This window comes from Juglans microcarpa x Juglans regia, chromosome 2S (genome assembly GCF_004785595.1).
Source record: "Juglans microcarpa x Juglans regia isolate MS1-56 chromosome 2S, Jm3101_v1.0, whole genome shotgun sequence".
NCBI lineage: Eukaryota > Viridiplantae > Streptophyta > Magnoliopsida > Fagales > Juglandaceae > Juglans > Juglans microcarpa x Juglans regia.
In genome coordinates, this window is record NC_054597.1 from 28,426,963 (window position 1) to 28,452,289 (window position 25,327).

Here is a 25,327-nt window from a genome sequence, read left to right on the forward strand (position 1 = left end):
GGAAAAATAACAAGTCTTTTACGGTGATTTTACAACTTTTTGCGACGATATATATATCGCTGCAATTGATTTTTCTCAACGATTTAATGGTAAACGGAAAGGCTATTTCCGTCAATTTTTGTGACAGTTGCGACGCACAAAAATCGCCGGAAATAGTAGTTTTTGCGACGATTTTTACCTATCGCTGAAGTTGATCAAAACAGACACTTTAATTTCGTCAAAGATACAGCGAATTAAAAATCGCCGAAAATACTCAAATGCAGCGATTAATAGGGGTATTTTGTGACGATTTTGAGTGCTAGAAAAGACCTGATTTCTTGTAATGTTTGTGAATATATAGCTCTAATCAGATAGATTCAAAAACAACATAGGCTAGATAATGAGTTGTCAACTATAGGTTGGTTTGGATAGAATATGTTTAATAAAAATTATTCTCATTAATTACTATTCACTACTCTACACTCCACACCCTATGAAAAATAAAGTTATAAGTGTGGAATGTGAAAGTGAATAGTGGCTAATACATAACATTCCTCTATCTTTAAATAATAGTTTGAATTAAGATGTTTTATTAGATTTTGAGAAATGAGAGGGAAAACGTTAAATAAAAATATTATAAAGTTAAAAAATTGTTTAAATATAATTTTTTAATATAATTTTTGTTTTAAAATTTAAAAAAATTATAATAATTAGATAATGATTAGACGAAAAAGTTAAAAATTTGAAATTGAAAAATATTTTATGTTTGAGTGATATTTGAAAATAAAATATTTAAAAATATATGAAAATACTTGTTCCGAAACACACCCTAAGACAACATAAAAAATAAATAAAAAAAATAAAAAGTAGAGTTTACGTAATTCAAGTAATTTTTATGTCTTCTTCAAAATAAAATAGTAGAATTTTATAAATCAATCACTATTTATTATCTCACTCTATATCTATAATATTTTTTCATAAAGTATATATGATAGTAAATAGTTACTGACTAGAATAATTTTTTAATAAAATAAACCTCAAGGGAAGGAGCGCTTTTTTTTTTTTTTTACCTTAATTTTGGCCAAATCGGAGAGGGGTTTGATTGTAGAAACCAAAGGAGAGAGAGAAGTTAAGAGGGAGAAAGATCAAAGAAGGTTTGACAAAAGCAAAAAGGTGGGGCTGTAAGAAAAATTTAAAAAGCGACGGCAAACGAAGAAGAAGGTACGGATCACAAAGCAGCATCTTCTTTCCTAAATGTAAAAAACTAATCCACACGTACCACCTTACACGCTTCCATTCCTTCCTCCCCTCATTTCTCTCTGTTGTTACCTATATAAATAACAACCTATCTAACGGTCTTCTCTCTCTCTCTCTCTCTCTCTCTCTGTTCTTCCTCTGTCCATGGCGATCTGAAGAACGGGGGGGGAGATAGAGAGAAGACTCTTTTCGCCGAAATCTAAGGCTGTATTTTCCTTTGTCTTTGCATATACGGTGGGGTTAAGAGTAATTTATCTTTGGAAGAGATTGAGAGATAGTGGGAGCGACAATGCCTACATTGGACGCTTTCGATTCGTTCCTCTTCTCACTAAGCACATCCTTCTGTAGTCCTCTCGCTGTTTTTGTTCAGATCCAGGTTTGTTTGTCTCTCCGCTTCGCATTTGCGCTTCGTGTGTTCCATTCAGATCCGTAACTGGTTGGCTGTCGAGAAGTTTGTGGGTGAGGAATAGGGATGGGAAATTGTCATTTTTGTGCGTGTTTATTGTGGGTTTCATGTCTGGAAGAGAGACTAATCGCCTTATTTGGCCGAACTGAATCCAAGTTGCTTTATTTGGCTCAGTTTCGTACGTTTTTTTTTCCTTCTCTTTCCAAACAATTACAGTCTGATGTATTCCTCTTGTTTGCTTAATCTTCTCAGCTAACAAACGGAGGTTATTTATTTCTTATGTTTTCCTTTATTTTTAATTGACCAAGCTGTGATTTTTGGAAGATTAAAGTTGACTTTGTCACTTTTCCCTTGCTGAGACCGAAAGTATCCTTCTTTCTTTATCCTGTGGTCTAAACAATTTGTGTGTTCTTTTTTAGCAGTTAAGCTTTTCATTAAACTAGTTTCAGATCTGGATAGCTCATCTTACAGCTGTAGCAGGACTTGAACGCCTTCTTTAACTTTGAGACAGATATTTGTGTCAACTTTGTATTGGGTTCGCCACAAGGACAATGTGTCGCCTTTTATAATCATTTTCTTTTGTTGTTATTTTTAAAAATTGTTTGTTGGCTGTGGTATTACTGCTGTAGTTCTCGATACCTGAGGTGATTCTCAACTTCGTTTATACCGAATTCATGTCAGTGGAAATGTGCAAGTAAGGAGATAAAAGGTTTGAACTGCATGGATAAAAAAAAAGGCTTTACTAAGCCTGAAATTCTTTGAGTTGAAACAAAAATAATTACTTAAATTTTAGATGGAATTAGACTGAAAACACAAATTGGCTCGCCGAAATAAGGACTGTAAAGATCAGACGTTTTGCATACTCGCTACTATCAGAACGGCTTGTCTAGTTCCATCCGTAGTATATCAGCAAAAAGTACAATTTGTACGAAAGTTGGTTATTTGAAATGGTTATTATGTGTAGTAGTCTCCAATTATATCCATTGGGGAACTACAAATAAGTGTCTGTCTCTTATACATCCTGCATACGTGGACATGCATTTTGTGTTATTTAATAAAGTTTTGGATTACCTATAGCATATCCAAAGGGGAACTACTTATTTATGTTATATGTTGTTTGTAATTGTGGTAGTTCATCCCTCATCCTCTCGTTGCTTTATGATAAATTTACCAAAAGCCTCTAGTATTGATTTGGATCTATTTTTGTTCTGTAGGGATGCTTAATATGCTTAACTCTTGCTATTGGGTGGGCTTTTGCAGCTTATGTCAGGTATCAGAATTCAACGGATTAAATTTGTTGATGAATTTCGGGACATGACCTCTATGCTTAAATACCTATTATCATTTAATACGAAAACTTATCATTTCTACTTGGGCATTGCCTAGATTTCTATTAATAAAATTCTTGTTAAAAAAAAAAAGAGAACTTATAGTTTCTAGTTGAGAAGAAACTTATCATCTTCTTTCTTGCAGGAATAGAGAGATCAATCAAATGAAGGATAGTGTACGGCATGGTAATAGCTTTGCCTTTCTTTATCATGATGTTAATGAACTTGAGCACTCCAAGCAGGTCAATCTGCCCAGAGTGTCAGTTGTTATGCCTTTAAAGGGTTTTGGAGAACACAATCTACACAATTGGAGAAGTCAGGTGATTCTCTTATTGTTGCATTTTAGCGTGCGCTTTTAATTTCTTGATAAGTAAGTGTGTGCTTTTGATTAAACAAGTGCCAATTATTTTTCTCAAAACAAAATGGAAAATGAATTAGTCAAGATAAACAACATATCACAACACATCCCTGCTGTCACTTTGTATGGGTAAAGGATTATTTCTGAATGACTATATTATTTCTGGTCACTTTCTTCTTGGGCATGTTAACTATGTTTCCATGTTTTGTTTTCTTCTTAAATACTTACATTTAAAATCCTTGTACTTAGTTTACATTTACATTTTACCTATAAAAAACTTTACATCTACATTTTACATTGAAGTTTTCCCCTCTAATTGCAAATATAATATTCATCTGAAGCAGTGTTTACATTGCCATCTCATGAATGGATGCAGATCACTTCTCTTTATGGCGGTCCCGTAGAATTTCTTTTTGTGGTGGAAAGTATAGATGACCCTGCTTACCATGCTGTATCTTTGTTAATATCAGATTTCAAGGTATATATTCCACGAGTTTTATATGCCTCTCTCTTTACATTGGTTCTGGCTATATTGAGAAGAAACTCCCAGAGTAGTCTGTGGTTGTATACATAATATAAAACCTTGTCTTTTAATATCTTTAATGAATACATGGGTGCCTCATGAATTTGTCCATGGCTATCCTTCCTTACTTGTATGCATGTTTATTATGCACAGGATGAAGTTGATGCTAAGGTTATTGTAGCTGGGTTATCAACGACTTGTAGTCAGAAAATTCATAATCAGTTGGTATGGAACAAGTTTACAACTTGGCGTATGGCCTTTGCCAATGTCAAAGTGAATGCATGGTATATTGAGAGCACTCAGTCATATATAATATAATGCTATCGTGCAGGTTGGAGTGGAGAAAATGCATAACGAGACCAAGTATGTATTATTTTTGGATGATGATGTTAGGCTGCATCCTGGTTCGATTGGAGCCCTCACTGCTGAGATGGAAAAGAATCCTGATGTATGATTTTGCAATCTACCTACCAAATGCCCTATATTTGAATTCCGGGTGATTTTAGTGGATTTTTTGTATCGATGTTTGTTCATATAGGTGTAATTCTTTATGCTTTTGAGTGCATTTGTCTAAACTGTGGATATATACTATTTTGTATGTTCTTAACTCCATTTGTCTTGATTATAGATATTCATTCAAACTGGATACCCCCTGGATTTACCCTCGGGAAGTTTAGGGAGCTACTGCATCTATGAATACCATATGGTAGGGCTTTATCTATGAGTTCCTCATTTATGTATTCTTTTTCCCAAGCTTCTTAATGTATGTGTATGCATGTGCCTTGTCCTGTTTTGTACTTTATGGTAGGGCTGCCTTTATTTCAATATGGCAGTACATGTAACCTGAAAAATGTAAACCTCAGCCTGGGTTTGCTTGGCATCGTAGCTAGGGTTCCTACCTAAACGAAAATTATAGCCAAAGTGCATAATTTCCAAACGCTGTAATGTGGCTGATTCAGAAATTCTAGTTGTATTAATGTCATGGAAGATGGTCTCTCATTTTTGTGATCTCTTCATTTTCTACTCTTTAGGAACCACTACATGGTAGACAAGTGGGGTATACCTGTGTTTGAATTCTTAGACCTACCCTCTTGTGAGTGTTTGGGCCCCATATGTTAGTGGGTTGCGGTTATGTTTTGCTACAAAAATTTTCTGGCAGCATAAGTGAACAACTGGTCATAACAAATATTCAAGGGAATGTCTGTCATTCCGATTTATTGCTACAATTTCGCAGTCATCTGTCCCAGAAACTGTCTCAAAACTAGCTCCGTTTTCTCTTATGAAGTTTATGTAGCAAGAGAATAACCAAATATCATAATAAATTTTGTCGGGTGGGATTTTTCTTGAATATTTTTATCACAACTACTGGGATAGGGCTTTTGATGTCAATGACTGTCTGCAGTAGTGGGCTGATGTAGATAACACATCCAGTTGTCAGCTTTTGTTATTGACTTCTTCAAACCATGCATATCTGACATATATTTTCCCTCTAACAGCCTTGTTCAATGGGATTTGCTACCGGTGGGAAAACATTCTTTCTGTGGGGAGGGTGCATGATGGTAACCAAATATTACTCTCTATTGGTGCTGCGTTCGCATAATTCGGATATTCGAACAGTTTTACATTGTTTGCAGATGCATGCCGATGATTTTAGAGTTGATCGCTATGGTGTGGTCTCTGGACTTCGAGATGGTGGATACTCTGATGATATGACTCTAGCAGCTATATCTGGTATTGAACAAATCAGTAATATTATTATTTTTCTCATGGCAGGTCATTTTATAGACTCTGAATTGTTTATCTACACAAACCACGACTTTGTAGCAGCTGTTCAGATCACTCATTTATTACATAATAGTGAACCTTTGTTTCTACCAATTTGGTGCGAGCACGCGAAAGCACTGAAATGAGACTTCTGTTTTGTAGTGCTTCTGGTTGTATCTTAGGTTTTCAATGCACTACTTAATGTCATGTTGGAAATCCTGGTCATTATCGGACATTTTATTCCTGATAAGTTACTCCATATCTGGTGCGTATATAGTTTTGGTGGTTGAAGTGTCAAAATGTTCTTAACTTTGTTCTCCCACGAGTTTGGTGAGCTTTAACAAGGTTCCAGACTATGGCTCTCATCAATTGTTGGGCGTGGCTGTGTTAATTTTCTATCCAACGTGATGCAGAGTGGCTCTATGTTTGATTGTTGATGTTTTTCCTTCAGGGGCTCATAAGAGGCTCATTACATCGCCTCCTGTTGCTGTATTTCCTCACCCCCTTGCGAGCGATCTTACTTTATCAAGGTTTGTAATCTTCACTTGGTAAACTCAAAGTCTATTTCACTCCTTTCCATGTTTTTATTCTTGGCTTCTTGTGTAGGTATTGGAATTACTTGAGGAAGCAAACGTTTGTTTTGGAATCATATACAACAAAGGTTAACTGGATAATGAATCGTGCTTTGTTTACTTCCCACTGCTACCTGTCATGGGGATTTGTTGCACCGTACTTTATGTCTATGATTCATATCACAGCAGCACTTAGAGTTTACATTAAAGGGTATTCGCTTGAGGAAACTACCTTGACTTCTGGTGGTGAGCACACTACTTTCCCTTTTTAGGTAGGTTGTTAGTGTTGATTAGATCAGATCGACTTGCAGGATCTTCCTTGCAGGATGAAGTTTTGTTGCTCAAATATTTCATATTGTTAATTTGTACAATCATTCGATGGTAGAGTTTTCAACATTAATAACCATTAATGCTGGGTCAGTAAAAGTGGGATTTCTAATTTATTCACTCTAGGAAAATTGCCCCACATTCCTACTTTGTTTATATTGTAGTTCTTAACTAATGAATCTTACAATCTCAGTTGCATTCACAGGCAGTGTAGGTATTGTCTTATTGCAACCTGAAATTTCAATTTAAGGGTATTTGGGTAGTGAGTTGATCTCAGATGATCTGTGAATAGTAGTAAAAAAGTAATGATAAAATATTAAATAGTAGTGAATAGTAGTAAAAAGTAGTGAAAAGTAGGTAAAAAAGTAACGATAAAATAATGAATAGTAGTGGAGTGATCTCACTACCCAAACACACCTTAAATCTCTTATTTCCAATCAAAGTGGTGCTCATTTTAGTTTCACATTTCCATATTGCAATTCTTGATAAAATATTTGTTACCAACTTCAAGGAATAGAAGTGCACTATTAATGCTTGTGAAAGGGTGCATTTTTAATCTGAAAATTGGACTTGTCTCTGTGAAAAAACAATATAACAGCTGTTTTTTTCAGGCTTGTTACTAGTAAGCTGCCTAGCCACATGCACTGCGATAGAACTTCTTTCGATGTGGAATTTGACAAGGATAGAGGTTCACCTGTGCAACATGCTATCCCCCGAGGCACCCCGACTTTCACTTGCTTCTTACAAGTGGGATCGTGTAAGTACTTTTGACTCTTCTTTCAGAAACAATAATTGCAAGCTGGTATCCCCGAACTTAAGCTCCAAAAAAAAAAAAAAAAAAAAAAAAAGACAGTTTGATTTGCTTGACCAGTTGACCTTGTACATCGTGGTGATGATGACCAGTTACTAATGTAATTGAACTTTTTCCAATCAAGCAGGTATTCATTGCGATGCTAGTGGATAACTTTTTGTACACTATCTCTGCATTTCGTTCTCATTTTTCTCAGTCTATCAATTGGTCTGGTATCCGATATCATTTGGAGAATGGAAAGATAAGCAAGGTAAGCTGGCTAAGGTCTACAGTTGATTCCAAAAACATGTTTTTCTCCAGTCGAATAGTATTTCGTTTTATGACTTATTGTATAATGCAAGATCTTGAATGCTGCGCAATATGAGGAATAGATGCTTATCTTCATTTTCATGTAATGTCAGTAGTGCTCAGTGTACATACAAAAGTGGATTTTACCAAGGGCCTAGAGATGAAAAGTATTCCCTTCTTGTTATGTTTTTGGCATCCATATGTTCTGTTATTTTTATTTTTTCATTTTGTTTTCTAAACTGTAAACCACTCGGGAAGAATTTCGAGGTAAATTGGAAAAGCTGAAGTCATTTATGGTTTTACTTCATTTTGGTACATCTCAATTGTTTTCCCTACCCCCTTTATATCGAAACTTTATTAGTTTTAGAGGGTTGGAAAAAGGGAAAGAAAGAACATTGGGAGTTTAAACTATGAAGCAACCCTAATATTAGTCATAGTTGTTTTTGCCAAATTTATGAACAGTAGTGATTCTATGTGCTCTTGCAGATTGAAAGAAGCAAGGATATGGGTCCAGCTTTTACGGACTTGGGAGGAAAGCATTTATATGGGAAGAAAGGAGCTCCTCCCAAAGTCTCATTCGTTGGCTCATTGGCCAGAGCTATAGCTCAGTGGCGCCAGCCTAAGAAATATGATATCTAGTTGCTGGTTTTACCCCCAAAAAAAAAAAAACCCACAATAAACAAAAGAAATATTGGATCTTTTTGCCCATTATCTGAGATTTAGTGAGCAGGTTAGGGCTTCAGAAGCAAGAATGACTGCGAGGATTATATGGGTCCTCTTCAATGGCTTGGCCAATCCGTCATTTATTTGATTGAAGTGTTTTAGGAAATTTCTCTTCATTTTTTAAACCCCATTCATCATTTTTATTCTTCCCCAGCAACCCACTAGTTTGGGCTGATTTTGTAATTTATACTTGGTTTTATTTTGTAATTTATCAAGTTCTTACACAGCTCAAATCATAATGTCAGTCAGCAGAGTTGTGATTACATGCAGAACTTCAGAGTAAATAGAACAAAAGGTCACCATAGAAAAACAAAGTGAGAGAAATGAGTCAGTTGAGAGCATTATTAGCAGACTCAAACCGACTACCCGATTAGATCTCTAACATTTTACAAACCAATGTAGAAATCATCAATAAAGCCAAGCATTGCAGCAGAACGGTTATATTTTTGTGAAGTACATTTCTCTCGTTAATAGTGTGCTTGACAAGATGGAAGATTGCAGCCAAAACTTCTTCGCCATAGCCATTAATAATCACATATTGAATAGCGTAGGCCATAAATTATGAGAGAGTTTATTTAACACATTTTTTTAACATATCCAATACATTGTTGTTGTGCTAAAGGCTTGTGTCCTGATTGACAGAACTCTCAAGTCTCTAAAAGATAGGTATGGCGTTCAAAATCCCCCTTCCCCATTTAAAAAATAAAAAACTGCTGTTAGAGGCTTTCCACATCAGTTATGCTAAAAAAATAATTGGTGTTTTAATTGTTTTAAAGTTATAATGAGTCTCATTATTAGTAGTGTATTAACACACCGACTTATATATAACAGAACTTATCAATTATACAAGTACCTCATTAGCAAAAACCTTATATATATATATATATATATATATATATATATGTAACAAAGATGTATTCACTTCGTTTAATTTTCTAGGCAATTTTCTCGAGGGATATCAGGCTATCAGCCCTAACAGTAGGGGGGAGTTTGAACCCCTAACCATGTACCCAATGGCGGCTAAGAACCATGGGTGGTGCCATTCGGCATAAGGCCGTTGGCTATTAACTTCAATTAATTGAACTAAAACTCAAGTTATGTTTTGTTATTGGGATTTTAGGGATGGTCGAATCATCCACGTGGTTTTGTGTAGATGGTTGGTTACGTTTGAAAAATAAGATGGGTTTTTTTTTTTTTTAGAAAAAGATTAGAACTTGGATATTTTAGAAATCTTAGGTCCGTTTGAACGTTGAGATGAAATTAATCTCATCTCATCTCATCCCAACATCTAAATATTACTCAAATATAAATACTTTTCAATTTCAACTTTTTCATTTAATCATTACCTAATCATTACAACTTTTTCAAACTTCTAAAAATAAATAAGTTAATTTTTTCAAATTTCAAAAAAAACATAATATTAAAAAATATATTGTAACAATATTTTAACTTTATAATATTTTTATTTAACTTTTTCTCTCTCATTTATCATTCGAAAAATGATATTTATAGTCATAGATATAACGCTCGTTCTTGTAGTGAGACTTTTAAAAATAATTTTAGAAAAATGAGATGGGAATTACTGAACTTTATAAAACTTTTCAATTTCTTTCCTAGGATATAAAAGATTTTTCAATTAAAATTTGAAAGTTTTATTTATAAATCTAAAAGAGAGTTTTGCTGCGGATTTCACTTAATTAAATTACATAGTTCATTTTACAAAATGTGATTTCATACATTACATAAAATGTCTAGGCTTGTCACCTCTTCTTTAGGCCATGTCAATCCTGATGCTTTGTCCTCATTTTATTTCTAGGTGGGGCACACATAAAAATAAAATGAGTCGAATACTCAATAAGTATTACTTCATACTGTAAAAATATACTAACATATGTTTCATTCGTACATTTATCATTCCTCTACATACTTTACATAAAATATTTTCTTTCTTTGAAAACATTACAAGGTGAGGTTTTTCTTTTAAAAAGATTTTTATTCCTCAAAACATTATCCACTTTGTACATTTCTTCATGAGAAAACTAAAACATTTCATACATCCAATTACTCTTATCATTTTTCTTCTGGCCGGTACACATTGTTACGTCCCGTATTTTGGGATTAGCGGTCTTTTGAACCGGATTCCGCCTATGGCTGCAGGTTGGGAATCCTTCAGTTAGGGGAAAGCACTGGGTGCACTACCAGTATTACTTACCTGGCATTGCAATCTATTAAAATATTAGTACCATCATTCATCCATTCAGTCATGGCCGTTACGTAACTTTATATATTAAAATATTCATTTCTTTTCAGTCATTTCCTTTCCTTTCCTTTAATTCATTCATTTCATTTTCATTCTTTTCATTCATTAGTCCATTTCATTTCATAAAATATCATCTATAACATAAAGCATAAACATCATCATTTCGTTTCATAGAACATAAATAGAATAAGTACTATATATAACATTCATTCACATGCATACAACTATTATTGGGATGCATAGAAAGAGATGTCAAGAAACATAAAGTATCATTTCATTCTAAGAAAAACATTTTCTTTTCTTTCATTGCATAAAAGAATATTTGTAAGTGTTTCATTTTATTTTCTAAAGAAAAATATTTCATTTTCATTTTCATAATGTTTAGAAAACTGTAGAAAAGTATAAACATAATACTTACCTAGACTTCATGCCATTTTCATTTCATGCGGTCCATTCACATGCGTGTCAGATGAAACATACATGCATTCATAACTTTACGTCATTTCCTTTTCATTTACATAAGAATATTAAACTTAGAACTTGCATAATAAAACTACTCCTAACTCTAGTGCATTCCCTTCCACATGACATTAACCTCCAATTGGTTCTTTACTTAAACTTCCTCCACTTAGACTAGTCCTTGTCCAAATAATTTTCGTCAACTATTTACTTGCATGTTTTTTCATGACATCCCTAATTGTATAAACTTATACCTCTAGGTATTCATAATATCTATTTCTTTTAACCTATACAAGTCATCATTCAATCATTGAAGCATAATCATTTTCATAAATCCTAAGCTTAGACTATGAACCTAAAAGCCTAACTTTATTTTCTAACTAATAAAATGAGCTCATGTGCTTCACTTTAATCTCCAAACCATCACTCAGCAAGCTTTACAAATTAGTCACACTTCACCATTAGATCCAAACTAAAAATACAATACGTATCTTCCATACACATACAATCCAATCCAACATCAAGTTCCCATTCACTTCCTTACCTACAAACATATTACACAATCCAAACTAAACATACATATGTAATCCACCAAACATACACGTGTCATATCCCTTTATCACCAAAGATCAACATACAATCCATTTAAAGCACTAATTTGTTTTAACAAGTTTCATCCATACTCAATACATTTAATATATACAAATCTGTCCAAATGCATACCATTCACTCTCTTGCAATCCAAACCAACACACCCAATACATGAAATTTTCCCATACCATTTATACACCTACACCACACATTCACAAAACTTACAAGCTTCATACACATACCACACATTCAATACAATCTTTCTTAGTCAACCAAATACATCACTCTTTATAATTTATCATAGTCAACACATTAAATATACAAAATTTTTCCAATTAAAAATCAACAACATTATCATGTTTTTCAAAGTTCACTACAACTCCATTTAATCCCAACACTTCAAAACAAACTATCTCAATCCAAACTTCATACATTCATAAGAATATCTCAATACAATCAACTAGGAAGCATAACCTAAAAACCAAGCATAATCATACAATACAAACCACTTCTATACTCGATTATCAATACGAATAAATTTAAAGATTAACTATTAAATATTAACTATTAAATTTGTCCAATGAATATCACAAACACCAACATACACACTCTATTCATTTACCATTTGAGCCTAACCTAAATCCATCACACAACCATTGTTCATGCTTGGCACACCCAACATACTCAAATTGGACCAAACTTCCAAGGGTGTTATTCTACAATTCTTATGCCACTTAATACAACTTATACACCTCCAAAATATTATCATCTTGCAATATACATCATACATATTTCACACAAACAGAAAATGCAGGAAACCCAATTTGAATACAATCTGTCTAGCCACTTAAACCAACATACAATTGATCTTTCCAGCTTAAACACACATTAGCAACAATCCCAACCAAGAATTTCACTTCAATACTTAGTATTAATTAGTATAATTTCACTTCACACTTCCATATACATAATCTAATTTTATAAAGTAAGTTGCTAACATACTTATTGCTCCATTTAAACACCATACACCAAGTTCACATGGCACAACCTAGAAATCCCTTGAAATCCATACACATACTCAATTTATCAATTTATAAAACATACTAAAAAATCATATCACAAACTACCCACTAATTCCCTTCACTTCACAAGTACTATTCTTAATCAATAAGCTTATTAACAATAAATAGAACACACACATATATTCAATCCATCACCCAATTAAACTCAATATACAACTCACCCAAAGCAATATATCACTTCAATATTTAGTAACAAATTCATATCTTTCCATTCCATCCTTCCATATACCCAACTCAAATCAGAACACATACTAACATATTTACTACCCATATAAATCAATCCACCCAATATTCACAAATACTTTATCCAACTTATAAGCCTCTTGATAATACATAAATATTTCCAATGATAACCTAACACAAACACACATACTTCATAACAGCTTTCCAATCACTACCTCAATTCTTCATAGTTTATTGAAACATACACATTTCATGCATAAAATCTGTCTATATCAATACATCTACGCAACACAATCACAAAGCTTTATAAGCTTTATATGCACCATTAACAATCCCAACACTTCACAAACTACACCACCAACCCATTGCCTCATACATAACACACATGCACATCACAATCACACATTTACTTCTTCTCAATTATCACAATCAATATATTCAACATATATAAATACAAATTTGCCTATACTAACAATTTCTTGCACATATAAACTCCATATACACCAAACCTACCAATTTACAAATCATTGCTTACTCAACTACAATTTCCTTAGTCCATGAAATCAAATATCATATCATGCAACTACACATATACTCAAAACAAGGTCCAATTAAACTCAACACTGAACAAATAACACAAATTCTATATTTTACAATCTTTATACTTCACCTCCAACTCCATTACAGTCACAACTATACCCCACTTCTTTTAAGTCTACCACAATCAATCCAGTCAATATATATAAAAAATCTGTCTAATTCAACAAAACACAATTTCAGTTTCACAAATATGACATCTTCTAAAGGTAAATGGATAGAAAATATATCATAAATTAAATGGATGCAGTGTGAGGATTCGTGGTGGACTTGCACAGTTGAGGCAGAGGACAGGTTTGGTGCATGATAGTGTCGAGACTTGATGGTTCATGGTGGTTTTCAAAATAGAGGATGTGGTGGTGGAGGTCTCGGGTTGCCATGGCTGGAGGCACTGATAGAGGGGCTCGGTGGTTTTTTATGGTGGTTCATGACTGATCAAGGGCTGTTTGAAGGGGCTTAACATACGATGATGATTGTTGGAGGAGAGGCTAAGAGAGGCATTGGGATTAGGGGTGTCAAGTGCTCGACATAGGGTAAAGGGAACTAGCAATGGATGTCGTTTGCGGTGGCTAAAGCTTGGTTGTGCACAGTGGGAGTGGCGACTGAGGAAGGAGAGAAACAGAGAAAGGGGCCGATGGTGAGAGAGAGAGAGAGAGAGAGAGAGGGAGAGGCAGAAGATCTAAGAGTGAGGTGGTTGTGGTTGGTGGTGGCCGACGATGATGTGCTCGTGGTGGTCATGACGACGGCACACAAAGTTGCTAGGGCTTCCGAGAGAGAGGGAAATAGAGAGAGATACCGAGAGAGGATGTTAGAGAATTTCTAGTTCTGGAACAAGAAAATCAAGAAATATAAGAATAAAAATAAGAATTGAATCAAGAACGTAATGATGGATTTACTTTGAGGGAAATCCTACCTCCAAGAACTACAATAATACATTTCTGATGTTGTTGCCTTCTTTCCTCCTAACTATTTATACACAACTAACCCAACAACGCACCCTATTACTTACTACTAACAATAGAGAAGTAAAAACACATCCTATGGTTATTACATCAAATGAAACCACCATCTAATTAGCTCTCCAAAACTCCCTGTATCACTACCTACACATCAGTCATTTTATTACAATAACTCTCCATTTTATTAAAACAAAACGCATTGTTCCCCCCTTTCCTTTTCTTCCCTTATGCGATTCCGATCATTTTCTTCACTTCAACTTTCACACTTAACAAACTCCTCATCTTCAAAAGCCTTGACCCCAAGGCTGAATGAATGACAACACCCTCCCTCTCACAAGACCTTGCCCATAAGGTGTGGATAAAGATCCCTAGGCTTCCATAATGATTCCCAAGTACTATCTTCTGGCAATGTTCCACTTCATCTCACTAAAACTTCAGTAATGCCTCGGTTTCCCAACTTCTTCAGGTGCATGTCCATTATAGCTTCAAGTTTTGGTTGTATACTCCATTTATTATCAATTGGAGGCAATGATCACAATGGTGTTATTTGCTTGCCCAATTTTTTCTCGAGGCACGATACATGAAACACATGATGTACTTGAGATGAAGGGGCAAATTATGTTTGTAAGCCAATGCTCCCACTCTAGCAATGACTTGCTCCCACTTTAGCAATGATTTGGAATGGTCCATAGAATCTACATGCCAACTTCAGATTGTACCTCATAGTTATAGTCTTTTGTCTATAGGGAGGTAACCTTAAATAAACCCAATCACCAACTTCAAATTCCCTTTCCATCCTCTTCTTGTCAGTAAAAAACTTCATTCTATGCTGTGTTTTCTGTAAATTTTCCTTCAACAACACCATTATTTCTTCTCAGGTTCTTAGCTGTTGATTAATTGCATTATTAGTAGTAGTGTAATCGACATATGAGTGCAATTTGAGGGGTGGATAACCATATAATGATTCAAAAGGAGTTAATCCAGTAGAAGAATGATTTGTTGTCTTGTAACACCACTCAGCAATGGCTAACCATTTACTCCAATCCTTAGGCCTACTATCAATGTAATATCTGAGATATCCTTCAATACATTTACTAAGGGCTTTTGCTTGACCTTCAGTTTGTGAATGGTATGCAAAATTGAAAGCCAAAGTAATACCTTGCAAATTGAAAGTTCTTTACAAAAAGAACTAGTAAAGATAAGATCCTTATCAAACACAATTGTCTTAAGCATTCCATGTAGTTTGAAAACTTCAACAAAGAACACCTTAGCCACCTTCATAGTTGTATAAGGATGTGACAAGCAAAAAAAATGAGAATACTTGGTTATCCTGTCAATAACAAAAAAAATGACAGAGAAAGCTTGAGACTGAGGCAACCCTTCAATAAAATCTACTGAAATATCAGACCATGGTTATAATGGAATAGGCAAAGGTTGTAAGAGGCTAGCAGGATGAAGAGTTTCATGCTTAGCAGCTTGGAAAGTATTATATTCCCTTATAAATTTTTTATTTGTACGCATCCCTTGCCAGTAGAAGTATACTCTGGCCTTATGTAAGGTTTTGTGATACCTTACATGACCAGCTTGGGGGCTATAATGGATAAACTATAAAATCATTTCTTTGAATTAAGAAGAAGCGACTATAACAAGCTTCCCTTTTCTTAGTAGCAAGCCTTGCTGCATTGTATACTTCTTATCAACTGTATCTCCATTCTACAACCTGCTGCATATATCCACCACATCTTGTGATTCTAAATAACTGGCCTTCAACTCCTCTATCCATAAAGGAGTGGGAAAAGAGAATAATGCTAGAGTGGCCTCTTCCTCCTCACCTCTTCTAGAAAGCCTATTAGCCACTTTATTCTCTTTACCTTTTTTATAGCCTATGGTGAAGTCATAGCCTAATAACTTTGTAATCCACTTCTGTTAGGACTCAGTTCCAACCTCCTGTTCTAAGAGGAACTTGAGTGCTTGTTGATCTGTCTTCACCTTAAATAATTGCCCCAACAAGTAACGGTGCCATTTCTGGACATCAGTTACTAGAGCCAAAAGCTCATTTTCATAAGTAGACAGTGCCACTTTCCTTCAGTGCTTTACTGAAATATGCAATGGATCGCCCATCTTGCATAAAACAAACTCTCAAGGCTTGCCCACTAGCATCACATTCAACTATAAATGGCTTTGAGAAGTCTAGTAGTCTCAAAACTAATGGCTATGTCACTGTTTTCTTCAATTCTTCTAAAACTAACTAGGCTGAATCAAACTACTCAAATGAATTCTTCTTCAAAAGTGTTGTCAAAGGGGCTGCAATTGACCCATAGCACTCAATGAACTTCCTGTAATATCCAATGAGGCCTAGTAATCCCTTTAAGGATTTTATGAAAGTGGAAATAGAACAACCCAACATAGGCAGTATCTTAGAGGAATCTGCTCTCACTCATGCACCCAAGATCAAATGGCCTAAGTACTCAACTTCCACTTCCCCAAACTTGCATTTAGACAACTTAGCAAAAAGTTTATGTTGGCTCAAAGTTTCCAAAACCACCCTTAAATGGTTCAGATGCTCAACATAGTCTCTATTGTACACAAGTATATCATCAAAGAATACTGACCCAAACCTTCTGAGGTAAGGCTTGAACACTTCATTCATCAGGCTTTGGAATGTAGCTAGAGTATTAGTGAGCCCAAATGGCATCATTAAGAATTCATAATGACCCCCCATGAGTCCTAAATGAAGTTTTAGGGATGTCTTTATTCTTCACCTTGATCTGGTGGTTCCAAATCTTAAGTCTAGCTTAGAAACGATTTATGCCCCAGCCAATTCATCAATTACAGGGATAGGAAACTTATCTTTGATAGTTTCTTGGTTTAATGCCTTGGAATCGACACACATTCTTCAACTTCCATCAATTTTTCTCACTAAGAGCAATGGAGAAGAAATGTGACTTTGGCTAGCACTTATCACAACTTATTTCAAAAGATCTTGAACAATGTTTTCTATTTCAAACTTCTAATAGAATGGATACCTATAAGGTCAAACTAAAATAGGCTAGGTTCCATTCTTTAATGGGATTTGATGGTCACAAGACCTTGGAGATGATAGTCCAGTAGGTTCCTGGAAAACCCTTCAAATTCTTTCAACAGTTTAGAAATCTCTAATTAAGTAGTGTTGTTGTCTACACTGATCTTAGTAGAAAATAATTGTAAGAACCAGCCTCGTTTTTTCACTGAAGAAGGCCTCAAGAATTGATACCCTTCCTTCATAGATGACACACCCACATAAAGACCTCAAAACATTGTATCCCTCCCATTCATTTGAAAAAGTATGGACATTTTCATAAAATTCCAAATAATAGGACCAAGTGTTTTCAACCATTGCTCCCCAAGGATCACATCACATCCACCCAATGTCAATAGATGGAAATTGATCAGAAATTGGTTGCCTTAAATCTTGATCCTTGAATCTTCACACTTGTCCACACTTGTTAGCTTATCCCCATTTGCCACTTTCACCTGCAACGAATGGTCATCAGAAACCCTCAACTTAGCTGACTTAGCAACTTGGGAATCCACAAAGTTATGAGTGCTTCCAAAGTCGACCAGAATCACTATAGGTTAAGTCCCAATCACCCCCAACAATCTCATGGTATTTGCACTAGGACAACTTGAGATGACATGAATAGACACTTCCAGTCCTTCCTCTTGTTCCTCCACCAAAACATCCTCTAATGGACTACCTGCAATATTCTCACAATCACTGTCTACATGGTTTTTAACCTGCAATAGGTACACTTTGGGAGTTTTGCACACATGTGCAGGATTCAACTTCTCTTCACAATGAAAACATAATCATCTCCTCCTTTTTTCATCCATCTATATTGAAGAAACTTTTTTTCCCTGAAAACTTTCTCTTTGGACACCTCTTATTAACCCCTCCACTGAATTGCTAAGATGGTTTTTAGCCTTATCACCCACTAACTTCAAAGCCCTTCTTGAGCTCCACACATATTCCTCTTGAATCTTTGCTAGGCCAAACGCAACACTTAAACTCACAGGATTTAACATCATAATGGGTAGCTTGATTTCATCTTTCAGGCCACTCAAAAAATAGCTCAATTTGTGTTTCTTTGAGAGCCCTTTCAACCTATTAAACAAGCTCTCAAATTGGGTTTTATACATAGGTACTGTTGATGTTTGTTTAAGCCTAGTCAAGGCTTCCATGGGATCATAATATATTATTGGCCCAAATCGAGTGATTATAGCCTGAACAAATGATTCCCAACTTACAAACTATCCCCATCAGCAGCATCTTGATACCATATCAATTATTATCCTTCCATCTGATATGAGGCCATCAAAAGTCTTTGGATATGAGGAGTTTGATGGTATTCAAAATATTGGTTGGGTTTAAAAATCCAACCAGATGGATTACTCCCATCGAAATGGGGAAAATCTATTCTAACCCCCTAGGTAACATGCCTCTATCTTCATGAGCATTCACTCTAGGATCTTGCATATCTCTTCTAGGTGAAATCATATGACTGTTCTCAATCAAAGTTTTAATCATGTCAGTCATTTGGTCTAACCTTTTTGTGAGGACATGTATCGACTACAACTGATCATCCAATTGTCTCTGCATGAACCTTCAATGTAGTAGCCTCAGTGCCTTCTGCCATCAGGACCTCCCTTCTCTAATACCAACTATTAGGGAGTTTCTAGTTCTGGAACAAGAAAATTAAGAAATACAAGCACAAGAATTGAATCAAGAACGTAATGATGGATTTACATCGAGGGAAATCTTGCCTCCAAGAACTATAACACAAGAATACTCTTTCGATGTCGTTGCCTGCTTCCCTCCCAACTATTTATATCCAACTAACCCAAAAACATGCCATATTACTTACTACTAATAACATAGAAGTAAAAACGAATCGTATGGTTATTACATCAAATGAAATGCACCGTCTAACTAACTCCCCAAAAATTCCTATATCGCTAACTACACATCAGTTCTTTTATTACAATCAAAACTCTCTATTTCATTAAAATAAAATGCACCGTTCCCCTTTTCATTTTCTTCCCTTATGAGATCAAGATCCTTTCCTTCACTTCAACTTCCACACTTAACAGGAGAAGAGATAGGGGTCGTTGAAGGGAGGTCATCTGAGGGAGAGAAACTCACCGACGAGGGCGGCGCGGCTGGTGGTTACTTGAGGTATCAAGGGCCATAGAGGGGAAAGGAATCGAAATAGGGAGAGGGAGGCGGCACGATAGGGTGGGGGTAGGCCTGTGCAAACAAAATTACTGGCCCGGTCCGCCCTATATACCTGACCCACCCACCTGATAAAGTCAGGTTGAAATTAGATGCATGTTGGTCTAATGCTATTCAGCGAGCAAAACCGTAGCCCTGCATCCCCGATTATCTCTAATCTTTATCCAGAAAAAACCCTAAGCCTCTCTCTCTTTCTTCGGCTGTAGCTCCAAGATCAACTCTATTTGTTGAGGTATGTTCCATTTTCTCATGCGCCTGGTTTTGGGATTCTTATTCCTGTTTATTTGGTCAAATTTAGATAATTTATTCAATTGTGATGAAGTAAGCAGCTACAGTGTATTTATGTATGTGCCAAATAGGAAGTACATTGGAGCCACCTCTTTGCGATAAATGTTTCAACGCAAATACACTAGGACCCATCTATGTTTCGGCTATGAAATTAGTCGGGAACTTTTGTGTTATCACAATAATAAGTCATAATACATTAGCACAACCAGTTAAAAGACAAGAACTGGTGGAAGGGCAAGGAAGTTGTATTTCTGTTATTGGGCAGAGTGGGCAGAGTAGTTGGATTTCATTTGATGTTAGAAATGAAGCTAATTATAGTATAAGAGTTAGAGGTTGTGCTGGGGTCTGCATGTGGATGACATAAAGTTTTGACTGCAAATGAAGATACTTAAAACATCATATAAAAGAATATAGACTTCAGTTGCTTTGACAAGAGTTAAGAGAAAAAAACAAAGATATGCATGAAATGCAACCATAGGAAGACTTACCTAGGCTGGCCACTAACATTTCAGTTTCTTCGCTGGAGCTCTCTGGTTTAGATCTTCTATTTTAAATTATTGGAAACTAGAGGACTGGGCTTGGTTTAAGCAATTAATAACTCATTTGATGTCTACTTGTACTTTATACTTAAAAGCATATCATTTTTGCAATGTGAACAACCTTTAGAAGCTCATTTACTAGTAGTGCCGGATGAACAACCTTTTTGGACAGATCTAGTTTGACTGAAACATTGGCTAAAATATTTTTTTGTCATTAACCATTTTGTTTTGTTGGTATTTGTGTTGTTGGGTTCTAGGCATGTAATCTTGGATCATGCATGTTCATGCCGAATTATTATATTTTCTCGTATTTTTATATGATAATTATATGTTAGTTCATATCATAGATTACTTCAAAAGAGACACTCCTACAAATTTAAGAGACGATGAGATTACTACTCATTTAGTTTCAAACATTAACTTATCTAGTAGTAGTAACACCAATCTCCCTTTCAAAAGGAAGGAAAGTAAGGACACCTCAACGGTGTGGGAACACTTCACAAAAATAGTTGGATGTTCATTAAATGACCAAAAAGTGGGGTTTAGTTATTGCGACAAGATTTATGCTTGTTATCCTAAAAAAATATTATACATCAAGTATGTTGCATCATGTTGGTGTTTGTAGGAAAAAGTACCCTAATAGAATCAGACTCATGAATCAACACACTATGAGTCATGAGGGAGATAACATTATGAGTGACATGGCAACTACACATAAGTTTGATCCAAAAGAGGTACGAATGGCAATTGTGGAGACGACAATTTGTGAAGAAGTTCCATTTAGGGTGGTGGAAGCATAAGGATTTAGGAATGTATGTAAATCACTAGAACCAAGATTCCAAGTGTCATCTCGAACCACTACAACGAGAGACTATATTAAACTATTTAAAAAAGATAAGGAGAAGTTGAGGAAAGTATTTAAGGCAGTTGGGCCAGTTAGTTTAACTGCTGACACTTGGACGTCCATTTATAAATTAAACTATATATGTTTTACTGCACATTTTATTGACTATGAATAGAAATTACATAAAAAAATAAATAAAACTTTTGTTTGATTCCTAATCACAAAGGAAACACTATTGGAAAGCATGTAGAATCATATCTACAGGATTGAGGTATTGACAAGATCTTTACTATCACAGTTGACAATGCTTCCTTAAACGATGTTGTCATCGATTACTTAAAAAAGTTTGTAAGAGGTCATTTGTTGGAGGGGGAGTATATTCACATAAGGTGTTGCGCCCGTATTATGAACTTTATTGTGAATGATGAGCTAAAAAATTGTGATGATTTAATCACAAGAGTGTGCAATGCGGTTAAGTATGTTAGATTACCTCCTGCAAGAATGCAAAAATTCAAAAAGTGTATAGAGAAAGAGAAAATCAATTGTTCAAAATTAGTGTGCTTTGATATTCCCACCAGATGGAACTCCATTTATCTCATGCTAGAAGTTGCAAAAACATTTGAAAAGTAATTTTTGTGATTGGAGAATGATGATGATCGTTTTTTTTGCTATTGTCGTAGTGTGAGCTTAAGCCCCTCAAACTCTAGCGATTGGGTGCGAGTTAGAGTAATGGTAAAAGTTTTGAGGATTTTTTATGATACTACTGTAAGACTTTGTGACTTTTTGTATGTCACATCTAATGCATATTTCTAGGAGGTTTGTGTCATCCAATCATATTTATAAAAAAATGAGTCATTCAGTGTTGAGATATATGCCTGCAAGCATGAAAAGAAAGTATGACAAATATTTAGGATCAATTAAAAAAACTAATTTAATGATATTCCTTGCATTTGTTCTTGATCCAAGATGTAAATTTAGTCTTTTGTATTTTTGGTTCAAGAAAATATATGGTGGTAATTTAGTCGAAGAAATGATTGCAAAAGTGAAACGATTGATAATTAACATGTATGGAGAGTTTAGTGTTATATATGAGAGTTCAAGTGGAGTTTCAATCTCTGAGCCTCTTTCCTCAGTTGATCCTAGTATGATTGATTCTAATTCTTAGCAGAGTTTTTGGATTGAGTATAAATAAGAAATTATTGAATCTAATTTGAGGAACAAATCGAAGATCGATCAATAGTTAGAACATGGTTGTGAGGCACGAGTTCCAAATTTCGATATTTTGGATTGGTGGAAAATCAATGAAATAAGGTATCCTATTTTGGCGAGAATTACACAGGATGTGATGGTCATTCATGTTTCTATTGTTTCTTCTAAGTCAATTTTCAGTTCAGGGGTCGTGTGCTTGACCTATTTTGTAGTTCATTATCTCCAAAAACAGTTGAGACACTCATTTGTACTCAAGATTGGTTAAAAGATCCAATACCTATTGATTTTCGTGTCTCCTTAGACAATGTTGAAAGTTTTGGGGCAGAATTGGGTAATGAACATACTTCTTATTTACATATTTATTTAACATTTTCGTAATGTTTATTTTTATATCATTTAATAATATATTTTTTTTAGAGTTTGATCCAAAATCAAGCTTTATTTATATTGATGATGAGTGATTCAAGGCTTATAGTCATAGTAAGTCGCTTCATAAGGTACATAGTATATTTATGGGTTCATCTCTTATACAAAATTATTTTAGTCCCCCTCTTTTTATTTGTCCCTTTAGTTCAAAATGTATAGGTTTTTCTAACAAGCATGGAAGCTTATGAATAATGTTCTTTTACTATTCTAGACTAATATTTGTTCATTTACCAGTGACCCAACTAGCACGTTACAACTATATCATTTCAATAAGCTAGTCACCATACTATAGTACATCGAGACTTTGTGTTTAGTATTTTAGTGGATTAGTTTGTACTTCTTTTTATTCAGTATATTGTATGTATCGAATCATCGATCGATCAAAAGACAATTGTTGTATCATGATTAATTATTTCTATGTATTTTTCAATGGATGTCTAAATTTAAACTTCAAGCCACTTTCTATATTCTATAATTAATTAATTGTAGCTCTTGATGAACTTGAGAAACGAAATACAGGCCTCGTTAAATTGATCAATCCATTTTAGTGCTCTAGTATAACACGAGCAATATTTATGATTTAACATTTCGATTTTGAAACACTTTGTGCATTTTTGTTTAACATTGATTAATTTGATTTCGTTCTTACAATGATATTGTAAATTTGGTTTCTTTTCCATTACAAAAAGCTTCTTGCATGGGGGGGAAGGAACGGTGGAAATAAACTCAAGGGAAATAAAGACGATTAATGGTAAATGGAAGGGAAATAAACTAGGTGTTAAAAGCCAAACCTTTTATTCTTGATCCAAATAAATAATATTTTCATCATAAAATAAAATGATGAACTTTAATAAATATTTTTTTGGAGAAATACAATCATCTAAATAAGTAAAGTTTTTAACATAAATAAAATGATGAATATTGAATAATATTCCTAAAGAAATAAAATAATTTAAATAAAATAATTTTCTAAAACTATATTATTCTCGAGTCTTCAAGATTTGAAGAGGCTTACTTGAAAATTAGGTTTGGTCTAATAATATTAAAAATACCCCACTTAAAATAAGTTTAGACTTTTAAAATATTTGGAGAATTTTAAAATACTTGGCTCAATTTATAAATTATCTACTAAATCTAAAAACAAAGATTCTAAATTTAAAATGATTAGGCAAGGCTCATGGCCATCCTGAGAGAAAAAGGAGCGGTTGGTCACAATAGAGTATGTAAGTACCGCATACTCCTTTTGATAAGTTAATATGAGAACTATATGAAAAAATTAATTTTTTAATAGTAAACCTCACTATTTTTTAAAATGAATGTGCGGTACTTATACAACTCATAACTATATTTAGCATTACTCTTTATCTAAATCCCATAAAATATCTTAACTCAAATCATTTTATCACTATTTACAATTTTTTTTTATTTCATTTCGTCTCAATATCATGCCTTAACTCTCGCTAATATAATTTTTATTTTAAAATTTAATAAAATTAAATTATTTTTTATATCTTATTTATGAGTTTAGAAAAATTTTAATAATTAGATAAGATTACGTGACATGATTTGTGAAAGACCTTAATCAAATACTTGGCTCAATTTATCAATTATCTGCTAAATCTAAAAACAAAGATTCTAAATTTAAAATGATTAGGCAAGGCTCATGGTCAACCCGAGAGAAAAAAGAGCGGTTGGTCACAATAGAGTATGTAAGTACCTCATACTTCTTTTGATAAGTTAATATGAGAACCATATGAAAAAATTAATTTTTTAATACTAAACCTCACTATTTTTTAAAAGAAATGTGCGGTGCTTATATAACTCATGACTGTATTTAACATTACTCTTTATCCAAATCTCATAAAATATCTTAATTCAAATTATTTTATCACTATTTATAATTTTTTTTTTATTTCATTTCTCTCAATATCATGCCTTAACTCTCGTTAATATAATTTTTATTTTAAAATTTAATAAAATTAAATTATTTTTTATATTTTATTTAAGAATTTAGAAAAATTTTAATAATTAGATAAGATTACGTGACATGATTTGTGAAAGATCTTAATCTGATATTTTAGAAAATAGGTATGAGTACATGTTTGGACTGATGCTACTTATATCGGCGAATAACTGTCATACATGTTTTGTTTAGAGGAAATTGATTTACTTCAAAATATCGGAGAATAGTCTAAGGGATAAGATACTTAAAAAGTTGAAGATTTTTTGAAGGAAAGTCGGACTCTCTAAGTTGTTAGCGACTGTAACAAAAGATGCTGCTA

At 34.2% G+C, this 25,327-nt stretch overlaps 1 protein-coding gene across 1 annotated transcript; it reads left to right on the top strand.

Moving 5' to 3' along the window:
• Nucleotides 1-1,315: 1,315 nt before the first annotated feature.
• LOC121253136 lies at nucleotides 1,316-8,267 on the top strand. Its single transcript, XM_041153069.1, has 14 exons — nucleotides 1,316-1,612; nucleotides 2,857-2,912; nucleotides 3,116-3,290; nucleotides 3,705-3,806; nucleotides 4,005-4,076; nucleotides 4,183-4,299; nucleotides 4,480-4,557; nucleotides 5,348-5,410; nucleotides 5,486-5,582; nucleotides 6,067-6,145; nucleotides 6,222-6,433; nucleotides 7,126-7,271; nucleotides 7,453-7,575; nucleotides 8,100-8,267. Exons 1-14 carry the CDS (start codon nucleotides 1,526-1,528, stop codon nucleotides 8,250-8,252), a joined length of 1,560 nt encoding a protein of 519 aa, XP_041009003.1. The 5' UTR covers nucleotides 1,316-1,525; the 3' UTR covers nucleotides 8,253-8,267.
• The last annotated feature ends 17,060 nt before the right edge of the window (nucleotides 8,268-25,327 follow it).

Bases quoted from the DNA above. Each gene is read 5' to 3' on its own strand.
- LOC121253136 (XM_041153069.1), top strand. From the start codon at position 1,526: ATGCCTACATTGGACGCTTTCGATTCGTTCCTCTTCTCACTAAGCACA. The intron at 2,913-3,115 runs GTATCAGAATTC...TCTTTCTTGCAG, and splicing joins GCTTTTGCAGCTTATGTCAG to GAATAGAGAGATCAATCAAA. The intron at 4,558-5,347 runs GTAGGGCTTTAT...TCCCTCTAACAG, and splicing joins GCATCTATGAATACCATATG to CCTTGTTCAATGGGATTTGC.